The 14,461-nt window shown below is 43.7% G+C and overlaps 2 protein-coding genes across 2 annotated transcripts in view; one reads left to right on the plus strand and one right to left on the minus strand.

Annotated features, from left to right (window-relative positions):
• FUCA2 (alpha-L-fucosidase 2) lies at positions 1 to 12,845 on the plus strand. Its single transcript, XM_063390233.1, is given in 9 exon segments — positions 1 to 863; positions 865 to 973; positions 1,100 to 1,367; positions 3,805 to 3,992; positions 5,644 to 5,983; positions 6,612 to 6,822; positions 8,129 to 8,319; positions 9,337 to 9,445; positions 10,764 to 12,845. Coding segments are annotated over 9 exon segments (1,647 nt in total). The 5' UTR covers positions 1 to 773; the 3' UTR covers positions 10,905 to 12,845.
• Positions 12,050 to 14,461, minus strand: part of PEX3 (peroxisomal biogenesis factor 3) — a 20,676-nt gene continuing 18,264 nt past the window's right edge. The window contains exons 11-12 of the mRNA XM_063390232.1: positions 13,221 to 13,317; positions 12,050 to 12,842 (exon numbers count right to left, since the gene is read on the minus strand). Coding sequence (XP_063246302.1) covers positions 12,759 to 12,842; positions 13,221 to 13,317 — 181 coding nt within the window. The 3' untranslated portion in view covers positions 12,050 to 12,758. The remainder of the gene's footprint in view (positions 12,843 to 13,220; positions 13,318 to 14,461) is intronic.

Genomic DNA, 14,461 nt, shown 5'->3' on the forward strand with positions numbered 1-14,461 from the left:
CATCTGTGGTTAATAGCTCTGGAAACTGAAGGTCTATTTCCATAAAACAGCAGTATACATCCTTTCCAGTTGAAGAGAGATTAATTCAGTTGCCTGCTCATTCATTTTTATCTGTTGTTATGAGATTGCCAAAGAAATTTCCATTTGTGGGGATGATTATGGAAAGTTAGTATTTGCTGATTAAACCAAATTATTTCACAAAGGCTGTCCCACGGCAGCTGTGACAAAATTCGAGCATCAGGAAAGACTGGAGAAGCACCATCTCGGGCAACACATTGCTGGAAGGTGTATCTTTTCAAGTACGTGCCTGCCATCTGTGATCCGCAGCACAAACGCCAAGTGTCTTCTACAGAACTGAGGCAGCTTCCGCACTAATGATCGAAGAGAGAAATGTTTCCCTGACAGGCTTTGGGCCACCTCTCTGCCCAAGAAGCCTCCGCGTACAAGTCGGAAGCGATGTTACACCCGGTCTTTCTTGGGAGGGCGAGGAAAGCTGAGCCTGTGGTCGGAAGCGGGCGGGAAGGACAAACCCAGCCGGCTGCCGAGGCCACCTCTGGAGCGGAGCTGCCGCAGATCCAAGGCTCAGGGCCGGGCATGTCCAGCAGACACCGTCAGGCTGCACTGGGCCAGGCTGCCCGAGCGGCCCGGGGAGGAGCCGGGGGCCCCGGTAGGGGTGTCGGCCGAGGCATCAATCAGCCAATTACTTCATTACCTTAAAATCCTTAAAAGCCAGGGGGCAGCTCGTGGTCGAGCAGCCAGATGGAGCAGCAGAGATGGGGACGAGCGCCCGGGTGGCGGGCGGGGTGCGGGAGGCGCGAAGAGGCAGCGGTGCCGGCTGGGCGCCGCCAAGAGCCGAGCGGGAAGGCTGGTACCCGCCTGCTGCCGGCGGGCTCGGCGGGGCGGGGACAGCCCGAGCCCGCCCCGCTCCTGCCCCTGGTCTTTTGCCATCCCTTCTCTTTCCTTCCCCGGTCCAGTCCAGCCCGGCCCGGCCCGGGCGAGCAGCGCCGTCCGCCCCGTCCCGCCCCGCCGTCCGCCCCGTCCCGCCCCGCCGTCCGCCCCGTCCCGCCCCGCCGCCAGCCCCGTCCCGCCCCGCCGCCAGCCCCGTCCCGTCCCGCCCCGCCGCCAGCCCCGTCCCGCCCCGCCGCCGCCATGTCGGGCCCGGGCGGGCGCGCTGCGCTGGCGCTGCTGCTGCTGCTGCCCGGGCCGCCAGGGCCGCCAGGGCTGCTGCAGGCCCGGCCCCGCTACGAGCCCACCTGGGGCTCGCTGGACGCCCGGCCGCTGCCCACCTGGTTTGACGAGGCGAAGTTCGGGGTGTTCATCCACTGGGGCGTGTTCTCGGTGCCCAGCTTCGGCAGCGAGTGGTTCTGGTGAGCTGCAGCCCGAGCGTTCTGGTCGCACCGGAACAGCTGCGGCGGACGGGCCGTGGCGGCGGCCCCAGGGCTCTGCCTGGAAAGCAGCGCTCGGGGCAGGCGGGGAGGCTGTGGTGCCCCCCCGAACAGCGCTGGTTTGGGTTGGAGCCCCGCATGGAGCTCAGGTGTGTGGGAAGAGCTCTGTGTCCACCCGAGGCCACGGACTCCATGGCGCCGTTTGCAGAGGAGGTGGAAGTACTTCTGGTGTGTCCGAGCACCTGTCTGCCCAGCCCCAAAACTCCTGAATACCTTGGCTGAAGCGACTAAATCAAGCAGCGAGCCGGCAGAGCTGAGAGAAGTGCTTTGCAGCACATCAGTGTTGGTGAGAGAGGTGGTTGGCCAAAAGAGACCCCTCCAGGACCACCACGAAGGGATGGGTGAAGGGGTTCTCCCCTGGGGGAACAGGCGCCCGGGATCTCCCAGCCTCTGGAGCAGCCTTGTGAGCCGCTGGAGCGCTGTGGGGAGCACAGGAGCCCATCGCTACCCTTGGCAAGCAGCCTTGCTGTGTTCTTGTGCACATTTTGTGCTGCTCTTGGGTTTTGTCTCTCTTTTTTTACCATTATTACTATTATTCAAGAGTGCTTTGCAGTTAAGAGAACCTAAAGCTCTGATCCTTCACGTATTTTTAGTTCAGAGGCTCAATGAAATCTTTGTTCTGTGAGTGTTCACTGGTTCAGGCCCTTCAGCTGTAAGCATGTTTTTGCTGTCACCTTTCCATGTTCTACCAATTGCTTTCTGTGAGACTTTGAGTGAGACATATTATTATTTACAATATGAAGATAAGGGTAGCTTTGTGGCAGAGCTATGGTGAATCTTAATTATAATATTTGCAAAACAAGCCAACATGTATCTAATCAAGCCAATGTTTTCTGACACCTGTTCTTTTCAGAATTAAGTTCAAGCATTTCAGCAGGTTTTTAATGCAGACTACATTTACTAATATATTACTTTTAGAGGGGTGGGGCAGAACTAGGCTTGGGTTCAAGCCTCACTCAGAATTGCTTTATTCTGATAGTGGTGTACAGACTCATCTGGTTTTTGTCCCCAAAACTCCAACTGCCTTTCCTATTCCTGTAATTTCCTATCCCATGTCAGGTGTGAGTATAGAGCTGCTCCAGGGCCTTCTAACAGCATGTGTAGTCAGATGACTGAGGTCATGTATTAGCAGCTTCAAATGGAAGGTCATAAACTATTATCACCCACCCTGTGTGCCTTCCCTCAGAGCTCCACAGCATTGGCTGGGATGTTTCTAGAATCTAATCATGTTAGCATGGAAGTGTTCATGTTAGCGAACCATGTGACTAAGGGAGAAAAGCAAGGTTGTTACTTTTTAATCTAGGAAACTCCATACTTTGAAATCAGAGGAGTTTTTTTGTTTGTTTTCATTTTTTAAATTTGTTTGCTTTGCTTTATTGTTGTTATTTCCTCTACCCCTGGCTCTTTCAATGAGGAAAGCTGTCTCAGCCTCTTTCTTCTAAGTTTTTTTCCCTGTTGGCTCCCAGAGATTGTGTTGGTTTATGCTGAAGTGTTTTTGGGAAGGTTATAACAATATTTACACTATGGTCTTAGAGAACTGAGGTCCAAGTCCAGCTCAGGACAGGAGAGAGAAATTAATTTCAAACATTGAAATTCCAGCCTGTTTTATTCCTTCACTTACAATCTATTTTCATATATGTCTAAATTTCACAAGAAGATTTTTGCTGCTTGGTTTCATTCATAGAAAGGAGACAGAGGTGCATTTGTAAGAGTGTGGCATCCTTGCAGGGGCAGGTTTTGGTTGGAGGATGTGCTTTCTTCTAGCAGGGTGCCTTTTCTTGCAAGCCTCAGGTGTGCAGAGTCTGCAGTGACCTGGTCACAGCTGTCCCTGGGGCTGTGGACATTGGGTCACTCAGCTGCAGTTGTGTAGAGGAGTCAGGACTGTCAGGGTGGTAAAGCTGGTGATCCCCATGTTTGTGGGGGGCAGAGCATAGGTCCTGATGGCTGAGGTGTGAGACTTGAGGAGGTGAGTCATGCAAGTCCAGGGAAAAAAAAGCATTTCTTATGCCACCTGAGCTGCTTACACAGACTGTCTGTGGTCTCCAGTAGTTTTGAGATTTGGGTATTGACCAAGACTACCATTTTTCCATTCTCAAAGCGTAGCTGCTTTTTTCATTGCTTCAAATGAAATCCTGAAACTTTTCCCAAGTGGAGTGCTTCAAAGATGTAGAACATGGACAAATAAGATAGAGAAAACGAAATGTTTGATAATCAGTACTCTTCTGGAGCAATTTTGTCTTATTGCCAGTATCATATACCTCCAATGCCTCTACCTCTTGGTGTTAAATAGAAGCTGACGATTTCAATTTTCTTTGTCTGAAAATACATCAGCAGACTTCTTTTGTTCTGTGTTTTGTAGGTGGTACTGGCAGAAGGAAAAGAGAGAGCCCTATGTGAAATTTATGGACACAAATTACCCACCTGGCTTCAGCTATGAAGATTTTGGTCCTCTGTTTACAGCAGAATTCTTTGATGCCAACCAGTGGGCAGATATTCTGAAGGCTTCAGGTGCAAAATATGTTGTCTTAACTTCAAAACATCATGAAGGTAAGTGGAAGTTCTGTGAATTTTAGTAATTACTGCATTTCTGTCAACAGATGAAAAAAGCAGGTGAATTTCCTGCCTTCTAAGAGACATAGAGAAAGCCAGGCAGGCTTACCTGCCCCACCACAGCCAAAGAGGAAACAAAAACTACCCAAAAAATGTGCAGATGTTCTCCTGACTCTTACACAAAAGCTGTGGCCGTGGGGTTTGCATAGGAGGAGCAATAAGTAGATTGTGCCACTCTTCTCTTGCCGTAGGTAAGACAGCCTGAAGTGGTGGTGGCAGCTGAGCTTCCTGCAGTGGCCATAGTTTATTTTTTATTTCCATGCAATTTATTGCTGAAGGAACCATAAAAGTGAATTCTGCACTGTTTAACATTTGGAGAGCTGCTGAGTGCTGGCAATTAACAAACTCCCTTGGTTTCTTCAAGGAATTTCAGAATGTTGCAGGAGTCAGCTTCAGATTTAGGAAGGTATAGCTCTTCCTGATGTAGTACACAGAAGCCAAAACCTTGAATCAGACCTATAGCTTTATAGGCACAATTGTTTTTTTTAGTACTGTAATTGTAAGATGCTTTGCAGAGAAAAGTAAAGAAAAAGCTTCTGGAAGGAAATACAGTAGCAAAGAAAGTATAAAATATTAAGATATACTACAATACATCTAATGAATGTTGTTGGTCTTTGTGAGATGTAGGTTCAAGGCTGGCAAGTTGTGATGTGTCAATTTTAATCTCAGCTCTGACACACATAAGTCTTGATGTTGATGATGCTTGTGGTGAAATTCCCAGTGACTACAAAAGAACCAGGATTCATTTAGTCTGTCCAGTAGCCTTGAGCATGAATTTTTATGTTATTTAGTCAGTACAATTGCATGTATCCAGTTCACAAAAATAGCATAAGATTTATTAGGCAGTGAGTATAAAGGGGTTAGAAGGTGAGAGTGGAGCTCCTCTGGCAGTGGTCTGAGTTTGCAGTGCAGTAAGATTTGTAAGTGCTTATGCTGGACTGGTGGATGTCTGAAAGGTCACATCCATCTTGATATTTAATCTTCATGTTTTAAAAGCTGTTTCAGGAGGTTTTGCCCTCTCCTTATACAAGTACAAAGTAGTTGATTGAGCTGTTTTAAATATCAAGGCAAACAAAAGTGAACATTTGCATGAGATGGAAACAGAGGGGAGGAGAACAGTCTTTGAATGCAAATGATAGCTTGGGCTTTCTGCAGCTGTGAAAGAATTCTATCTTCCTGTTGCTGATGGTGTATTTACAGTTCTCAGTTGATGTAGATCCCTCAAAATCTGCGGTATTTTTGGTTAATTTCACAGTCATAATTAGAGAATGCCTTGTGCTGGAAGGGGCCTTAAAAGTAATCTCATTAATTTAATTGGGACATATGAATAGGCTGAATAATTAAAGAGAAGGAATAATTTTCCTAAGAAGTACAGAACTGGAAAACAGAAATGTGTATGTGTACATATAAAGAAATACATGGTATTCTGATGTTAAAACTACTATCATTGTGCATAAACAGGTTATAGGCACACTTTATTACATATGTCATTTATATTATTTTTTGCAGCACTTCCAACCACTTTCCAGGAAGAACTGTAATTTCATCTCTTTTTCTCTTTCTTATCCTCTGATTTTTTTCTTTTTAGGCTTTACTTTGTGGGGGTCCAAATATTCTTGGAACTGGAATGCTGTTGATGTGGGCCCAAAGCGAGACCTTGTTGCTGAACTAGCAACATCTGTTAGAAACAGGACTGACTTGCATTTCGGGTTATACCATTCCCTGTTTGAATGGTTCAATCCTCTCTTCCTTGAGGATGCTACCAATGCCTTTAAGACAAGAAAGTTTCCAACCAGCAAATCATTACCAGAACTCTATGAAATTGTGACCAAGTACGAGCCAGAAATAATTTGGTCTGATGGGGATGGAAATGCTCCAGATACTTACTGGAACAGCACTGGTTTCTTGGCTTGGCTGTATAATGACAGGTACATAATGATGCTGGTTTAGCTTCTTATCTGAAATTCTGCTCTGTGTCTAGTTTGTTTCATTTTCTGTTTGTTTTGTGGAACCTGCTACTTCTGCTTAAGAGGACTTCACAAAATATTAATTCTCCTGAAACACAGAATCCAGACCTTTCCTAGAATTATCAAAGCTGGCTTTAGAAAAAGACTGTTTTGTATTTTTTAAACACATTTGCAAATTAATAATTTAAGATGGTATAGGCTATTCTGGTTAATCATAGTCTTCCCTAAGTATTTGCTGTTGCACAGAAAGACAGGATAGCAGGACAGTTCGAGACTATGGGTACATTTTTGCCATTGCAGACTGAACATCTGGCAGTGGCCATGAAGTGTATGAAGTGCAGAGGGATTTCTGGTAGAGCTCCTGTAAAAGTCTGGAGCTTATTTCCCTAAGAAATTCTGATCTGGGCCTTTTATTAGCAAAACATGAGAGTAGGATTCCTGACATTGTACCTCATCTTATTACAATAAGTTAAATAGTACAGAAGTCATCCAAAATGTTAGTTCCTGGGAGGGGTAAGTGTGGGAAGGGACTGCACTGGCTGTGACTGCATTTTATAGAGTAAAATTATTAACACTGCTCTGTTCCCAGCCCGGTGCGGGACACAGTAGTGACCAATGACCGCTGGGGAGCCGGCAGCATCTGTGCCCACGGCGGCTTCTACACGTGCAGCGACCGCTACAACCCCGGGCGCCTGCAGCCGCACAAGTGGGAGAACTGCATGACCGTGGACCGCGGCTCCTGGGGCTACCGCAGGGACGCGCGCCTCCGCGACTACCTCGCCATCGAGGACCTGGTGAAGGTACCCCAGGCCAAGGCCGGCTGCCGCTCCCCCTTCCCTCTCCTGATAGGCACACTCTACTCTTTAACAGCTCGATCATGTAGCTGTTTGTATGAATAAGGTTTTAATTCAATAGTGAGTCCGTGAAATAATAAATAATTTTGTTAATTTCCAGCCTAATGCTGGCAGGATGGAATATCCATGTAATTCTTAACCTCTTAGTCGTTTCTATAGAATGAATTTCTAGTAAAAAATCAGTTAGTTTCTTAGAAGCTATTTTTCCTGTGAGTAACTGGCCAAGGACTGATGTGGATGGTCATCTTTTGGACTAAGTTTCTGCATATGCAAGCTGATGAGAAGCAAACAGTTGCGGTTTTACAGCTCCTGTTTAGGAACTCCTGCTGGAAGGCTGCATCTTTTCCCCTTCACAGATAGAAACAGTTTATGACTCAGCAGTAGTTTTACTTTGTAGCGAGAAACTTTCCTTACAGATCCACAGGTAAACACTAGAAGCAGACAGCTGGTGTTCTTAGAACATTGATTCCCTTACTAGTCTGAGGTATTAAAGATTTGAAGCTTAGGAAACCTGAATGAAAGGAAGACTGATCAGTCTTTCAGAATAATGTATTTAATTGCAAAATTCAGCTATTGAGGGAAAGATTGTTATTGTTGCTTAATCCAAATCTGACTCTAGTGCTGTCCTTGCAAAGTGCAATTTCAAATTGAAGTAACCTCTTTTTGGAGCCAGCAGGTTTGACTTAATTCAGCTTGTCTCCACCTGTCTGTTTCTCAGACTGATGCCTCTCAGTCCATGATCTCTGGAGGGCAGTGTGGATGTGAACACAAATTTTGTAGGAGGCTTCCTTGTGTCTTACAGATGTTTCTGTAAAATAGGAAAAGCATCAAAGAGGAGGGAGGAGGAAGTTCCTTTTATAAGATTCAATAAAGATGAAGTAACAACTATTTGCCTTACTCTGGTGCAGAGAAATCATCTGTCCTATTGGTTAAACACGCATGACATTCTTGCAGAAGTTGAAATGATAAAGAGTTGGAGGATCTGATTATAATGTAGATTCAGGCGGACATATTAGTGCAAGAAGGTATTTGGGGCTGTTTCTGGATGCAAAACTTGACAGCAGAGCTCTGTTTTATGGAGCTTAAATTTTGTATTAACTTCTGGGATGAACCCCAAAGTGTCAGCATGCAGCAGTAGCATAACTCATTTGGTTCATCATTCTGAAGCAGTACAGCAGACTTCAGAAAGTATTTCAAATATGTGACTTCATTACCCATAACCATATGCTCTGTGTGTTTAAAAACACTTCAGCAACTTGCAGAAACGGTGTCTTGTGGAGGAAATCTCCTGATGAATATCGGGCCCACTCACGATGGTCGCATCGCCGTTGTGTTTGAGGAGCGCCTGAGGCAGGTGGGCGCTTGGCTGAAGGTCAATGGAGAGGCCATCTATGGAACGAAACCGTGGAGAGCACAGAACGACACAGCCACACCTGGAGTCTGGTACGTCTGCTCAGCCAAAGTGCAGGCTCTGGAAAGCAGCACCAATGTTATGTGAAGCTTTGAAATCCCTGATGACTTCCTGCTACAGAAATCACTGTCTAGTTTGTGGTGAAGGAATTAATGCCTTTGTTAGTGTAAGTAACTGCATCTAAAATGTGCTTAGAGCTGTAGGCAGAGATTGGTTTTGGGATGATGCTGAGGCTGAAAGTAAAGCTGCAAGCATTTCTTTGGTGATATTTTGCTTCTTGGTGTAGGCTGATCTTTTAGGTAATCTTCTTTGCTTCTAGTGGGCAACAGAAATGAAAAAAACATCTGGAAATACAAGATTGCTATGAAGTGTTTATCTGAACAAAGGAATACTCGATGTCACTTGATCTTTAGAAAGAAAGTGGGAAGATAACAGCAATTATTTGGTCCTTAAATACAGCCAATCTCTGGCCTCCCCTCTGTCCTTGTTACTTGTAGCTTCTCTAACACCTTTATGTTCCATCAGGGTTTTGGTCTTGACCTGCTTGTCTCAGTAGGTGTTTTTACTCCCATTCCCAGTCAGATTTGGGCATCTGGCTTTAGCCTGGAGATGCTGAACTGTTGACTATTTGGTAAAATCCCTTTCAAGAGCAATAAAAAATTGTAACTTAATGAATGAAGGCGAGAGGAATGTTTCAGGTGTATGCCACGAGATTTCCAGTGGCATAGTGATAAAAATAGTATTTTTTAAAACTAGCTATGCAAGGTGGAAACTCTGTTGTTACATTGTGTTAAAGTTACTACAGATGTTTACCTCTGAATTCAGTTCTTTAATAGTTTTCATTACCTCTAGTTTGTTGAAACAAATTTTCAAGGCATAGTGCATTATTAAAGGGCATAATTCATCTGACAGGGTGGTTATGGTGTGAAAATGGAATAAATCCTGATTTTCCTAACCTATTTTTCCAGTCTTGAAAGCACTCTTATGTATCATTTTGCAAAAATGAAAGGAAAAGCTGATGTGCCTTTTTGGCCTTCATTTCCAACCAGGTACACTTTCAGCCCTGAAGAAAGAAAAGTCAATGCTATCTTCCTTAACTGGCCAGAATCTGGGATTCTGGAACTTGGTGAGCCACGGGCTAAGCTTGGAGAAACACAGGTAAAAAACAGTGCACACACACACCCCCCTCCCCACATCTAGGATGTGTCATGTTTCATCTTGTTTTATTTAAGTTTCTGGCATCTTTGGGAATGCATAGCTCTTAGGACAGAGTACTTTGGAAGAGATCCAGCAAAATGTTTATTTTCTTTCTGGGACCTCCTTGTCATAGCCCTCGCAGTGGGAAGTAGACAGTGATGTTGCTGGGATATGTTTTAGCTTGCAAACAAAGTATCCCAGAGAGGCCGAGGAGCAGGGGAAAAAACTGTGCCACCCCTCCTGTTTCCTGAGTAGACTCCTAACTCAGCATGACTTTTCTTTAGAAGTAGCTGTCCTCATGACTTTGGTGATACTGGAGTTGCTGCAGTTGTTTGAAGTCAAAGCCTTGCAGGAGGGGAATGTACACAGAGGCTTTTGTTGCCCAGGGAGGTTGAAGAGCCATCAGTGTGACCCTAGATGTGTATCTCATACCAAGTGGAGGTCAGAAGTTGAGGACAGTGATGTCATACCTACACTGGCAAGCAGCAAATAACCTAATGGGAGAAGTTACCAGCTCTGTGCATTTCAGGGAAGATTCACTTTGGCTCAGCTCTGCTCTGGTCTCATGCACTGCATGTTCATTAGCTGCTGAAATGCACTGGGGTTTCTGGACTGCCCCTTCTGGTATAGTTCCATATGAAAGTAGTCTGACCGGTGCCAAGACAGCTCCATGATAGGGGAGACAGTAATTCCAGCAGTGATGGAGTTGCCTCTGGAATTCTGGGGAGACAGCTAGACTCTGTGCACTGGAAAGTACTGTTCCTCAGCAGCAGACAGACTGGTCTGCAGCTGCTCCAGCAGGTCACCAGCTGGTGTAAGTGACAACATCAACCTATTTGTGGTTTGTAGTTCTTCAGATCAGCTTTCTCTGAGATACCTGGCTGCAGTCTGTAAAAAAACAGCCATGCTCATTCAAGACTATACAAGTTGCACTGTGAGAAGCAGGCAGTTTGGAAACAAGGGATGCAAACCACTGTATTGTGGCTCCTAGATCCCTGCTTAGACCTAAATCCCACCCCAAATGCTTCCAAAAGGGTTTTATGTACCTTCTACAGCCCTAAGTATTTCTCAAGACCCAACACGAGTAGCTTTTTTACTTGCATATCCACTTGAAAATGTTTTCCCATTACCTTTAATAATTATCACTCATTTGGCTGGTAAGTGGCATTTAAGGATACTTGGTGAGTACGGTACCTATGGATCAGTATTTATTTTCAGTATTGCACTATGTGTACTTTGAAAGGTGCTGTTCTAACTATAGTGTGTGTTTCTCTTTCAGGTGAAGCTGGCTGGGTACAGGGAGCTGCTGAAGTGGGTTGCCCTGGGAGAAAAGGGAATGGTTGTTGCTCTACCTCAGCTAACTCCTCAGCAATTGCCATGTCAGTGGGGCTGGACCTTACAGCTGACTGATGTAAACTGAGCCATACTCTGCTGGAGCCCTGCCTAGCAGGGGATGTTTTGCTCTTCTCATTTTAAATGTACTTATTTGACTGAGACCAATAAATTCACTTTTTCTATGACAGGTGGGTTGTTATAAAAGGATGGAATGGAACAAACCTCAGGAAGTCTAGCACTAGATAATTGATCCTCTGCACTCGTTTGTTTCTTTGAACTTGTGAAACATTGAGCAGCTGCCTTGATCCCTACACTTGGTTTAGTCAGTTTCTGGCCAAATTATGTGAAAAGAATGAGGTGGGGGCAAACAGGCACTAGACTTTTAGATACAGAAAAAAGAGTAAAAGCTCAAGCTTGTGTTCAAATGCACATAAATTAGTTGTACGCCCTCTTTAATGCAAGAAATGTACCTTCCATAAAACTGCACAGTAAACACTGACAGTTTTAGAAAAAAGAATATACTTTTTCCAAGTGTGTTAAACTAGTGGGAGCTGGCAATTTCAGCTGAGCAGGGTAATGCCTGCAAGAACAGGCGTGTAAGGGTTAGGAATTCATCACAAACACATACAGGCAATGCAAATGTACATCATAATTTTTCATCATGGAAGTAATTAATTTTACATTTACATTCCTATTCTTGAGTAACTCCATCCATTACTGGGACACACATAAACTGGGAGAGGGTCAGGTTTTCATATTTTGTATAATTTTACACTGGTAAAACTCACCTCTTGTTTACAGCCTTTGTTTATACACAGTTTCCAGGGTGCCTTCTGTGGACTCTTAAACAAAACTAGTGACTAACTCTTGAAAAAAGAGAAATAATCAGGAGTTGCTAGGGATCTTCAACTTTGGCAAAGAGACAACATTTTAAGCAGAGAGTAGACTGCATCCAACTTGAAAAATTTCCAAACTCATCATTTGTCATGATTTGTAGGGACAGACACACAAGGTGGAACTTGCAAAGAGGAGATAAAAGGACAATAAAAAGCATGAATTATTTCTGTTTCAGTGTAGGGACTGAAGGTTTATTTTCCCTGAGTAATGTTGGTGAGTGCAAAATTAGTACTGTATAAGTTAAATTTATTCTTTAACTCTGTCAGGATTTTGAGTGATTGGCCAGGTCAGGTTATTCTCCTCTCCTAGTAATGTTAATACGCACACAAATGATACATTAAATTATTTTATTACAATACAGACAATTGGGCTCAAAATTAATACAAATTAAGATAAAATATTTACAAGGTAATGTGTACAGTGTAGCTGTTTGAACAGCATCAACAAGAGAATGTCTAAAAACCCACATTCCTTTAGTATTAAGTAACAGAGAGAGCAGACCCCCAGCTTGTTCAAGAGGAATATGCATCCATTGGCAAAGGCTTTCTGAAGAATGAGAGACTTTGGAACAAGATTTGCGAAATTAAGGGGAAAAAGATTTACTTTATAGAAATAAAAATCTGGGGGAAGAAGAAAAAACCATTCCTTCATTCCACTGCTCTGTGCTATTCTTAGATCACTATCATTAGTTCTTCCCAAGACTTACACAACCCAGGCAAATAAAGAGTTTTTTACTAACTTGCTGTTATACTGCCACCAGATGCCTTTTAGATGCAGTAAAAAGAACCCAAGAAATTATAGAAGAGTTTAACCACTTTTTTAACAGAAAAGTCTTCACTTATATTGTTTCTTTCAACAGGAATATTTTTAATGGGTGAAACATAATTCCATTAGGAGAAAATGTGGGCTCACTCCCACTTTCCTCAGAGTGCTCTTTCTGCTGCTCTGCCACTTCTACACCATTATAAAATTAACCCAAGTCTCATCAGTAGTCACCAGGGATTTGTTATAAATACACCATCCATTTGTAAAAATGTGCAGGTCATTTCTCTAGTTGCTGAGGGGTACTAAAAGCTTCATAAACATTAGCAGCAAAATCTTTCACTTGTTCCATCATCAGCAGGTCCTGGAAGAAATGTATAAATAAACTTCCTTAATCAAACACATTCCCCACTATTCTGCCTGTGCTGTAGTACAGAGTTCCTAAGAAAAGCACCTGGCACTCCCACAGGTACAACTCAAACTTATTGCTTTGAAAGGTTTAGGAGCAGACCTGGAAGCAGAACCAAGGCAAGACAAGAAGTTTCTGCTTCTGCATGGTTCAACAGAAGAAAGAAGTTCTAGAAAAATAGTGTATTTTTTGAAGGTACAAATTGACAAAAAGTTTGTTATAGCAATTGTTTTCAATTTAAAACCACTGAAATTAAACAAATTATTAAAAAGAAATATACAACATTGATTTCAAGATTTTACTTCGGATATTGTAAATAAGGCAGACTCTTACCTGAACAAAGTGACTGGGTGTTTCACTGCATACTGAATGGATCTGTCCATTTATTATTGGAATTATCTTGGCTAAAGGAAGACTGACACTGGAGAGACTAGGAAAGAATAAAAAATACTGACCCACTCTGACATAGATGAAGCCACTAAACTGTGATTACAGAATTCCAAGTAATTACCACTTAAAAAGTAAGAATTGAAAGACTGCAAACTAAAATGTATGGATGAAGGGGGTTTTTTCCATATCAAGGCATTCCTTTAATATAGAGAAGTACCAATTCCATTCCAGTTCATGTTCCTTTTGCACAGTTTCACACTTGCTTCTCATGCAAGAAAATTGTGGTATAGTCAGAGTCTTTACATGTGTATGTAAGTAGACAGGTCACAGAAGTGCCTGTCTACAATTTCATGTTATTTCAAACTAAACCAAGCTTAGGCACATAGCCAAAATACAGACTTTGGAGTATTTTAAGTGATGTAAATAGCATATATTTAAATTAAAACATACTTCTCTGAAAGCCCATGGTTTCTAAAATAAACATACATAAACTCAGTTAGCATTCTAGGTTTTAACTTTATCAATTGAGAAATAATATTTCAAGGATTTGAAAACCTAGCTCTTGGATATGTAATGCTCTCACCACACTGCTTAAAACCAAAGTTAACTTCAAAATAAAAGCTATTTTTAAACATTCTTCTAGGAGGATGTAGAGAATCCTGAATGTTACTGCATTTTATCTGCATTCCAGTGAAACCTAAAGCTCCAAGGGCTGCTTTGGCTCCCTGTCACTGGAGGATCCGGGCAATGCCCACCCCCATCCTTGAGAGCCACAGAAGGGGATGGAGGCTGCGGCCCCCGGGGCCCTCGGGCTGCCGGGGAGGGCTGCCCTTCTCACAGCTCACGGAGCACCCGTGCCAGGAGTCACCAGCAGAGGGTGAGCCCTCCCCAGCCCAAAAGGCAGCCTGGCTGCACCCCGGCAAGAAGGGGAAGGTACGGGTCATCTGATCGCTACTTTAGGCCTGCAAGAAAGAACCTCACCTAATTCTAGTGTTTTTATGGGTGGGAGGAAACATGAATTCTCCCAGTTGACTACTTGGCCAAAGTGAGGAGAATGCAGTGATCCTTGAAGAGCAAGAATAGGAGAATATTTCCAGCACATGAATTCCAAGAAGGCAGGAAAATCAAGAGCCTTTTTGGAATTCACTATGAACCCAAAGCATTACTGACATGAGAACCACAAT

This window comes from Prinia subflava, chromosome 2 (assembly GCF_021018805.1).
Source record: "Prinia subflava isolate CZ2003 ecotype Zambia chromosome 2, Cam_Psub_1.2, whole genome shotgun sequence".
Classification (NCBI taxonomy): domain Eukaryota; kingdom Metazoa; phylum Chordata; class Aves; order Passeriformes; family Cisticolidae; genus Prinia; species Prinia subflava.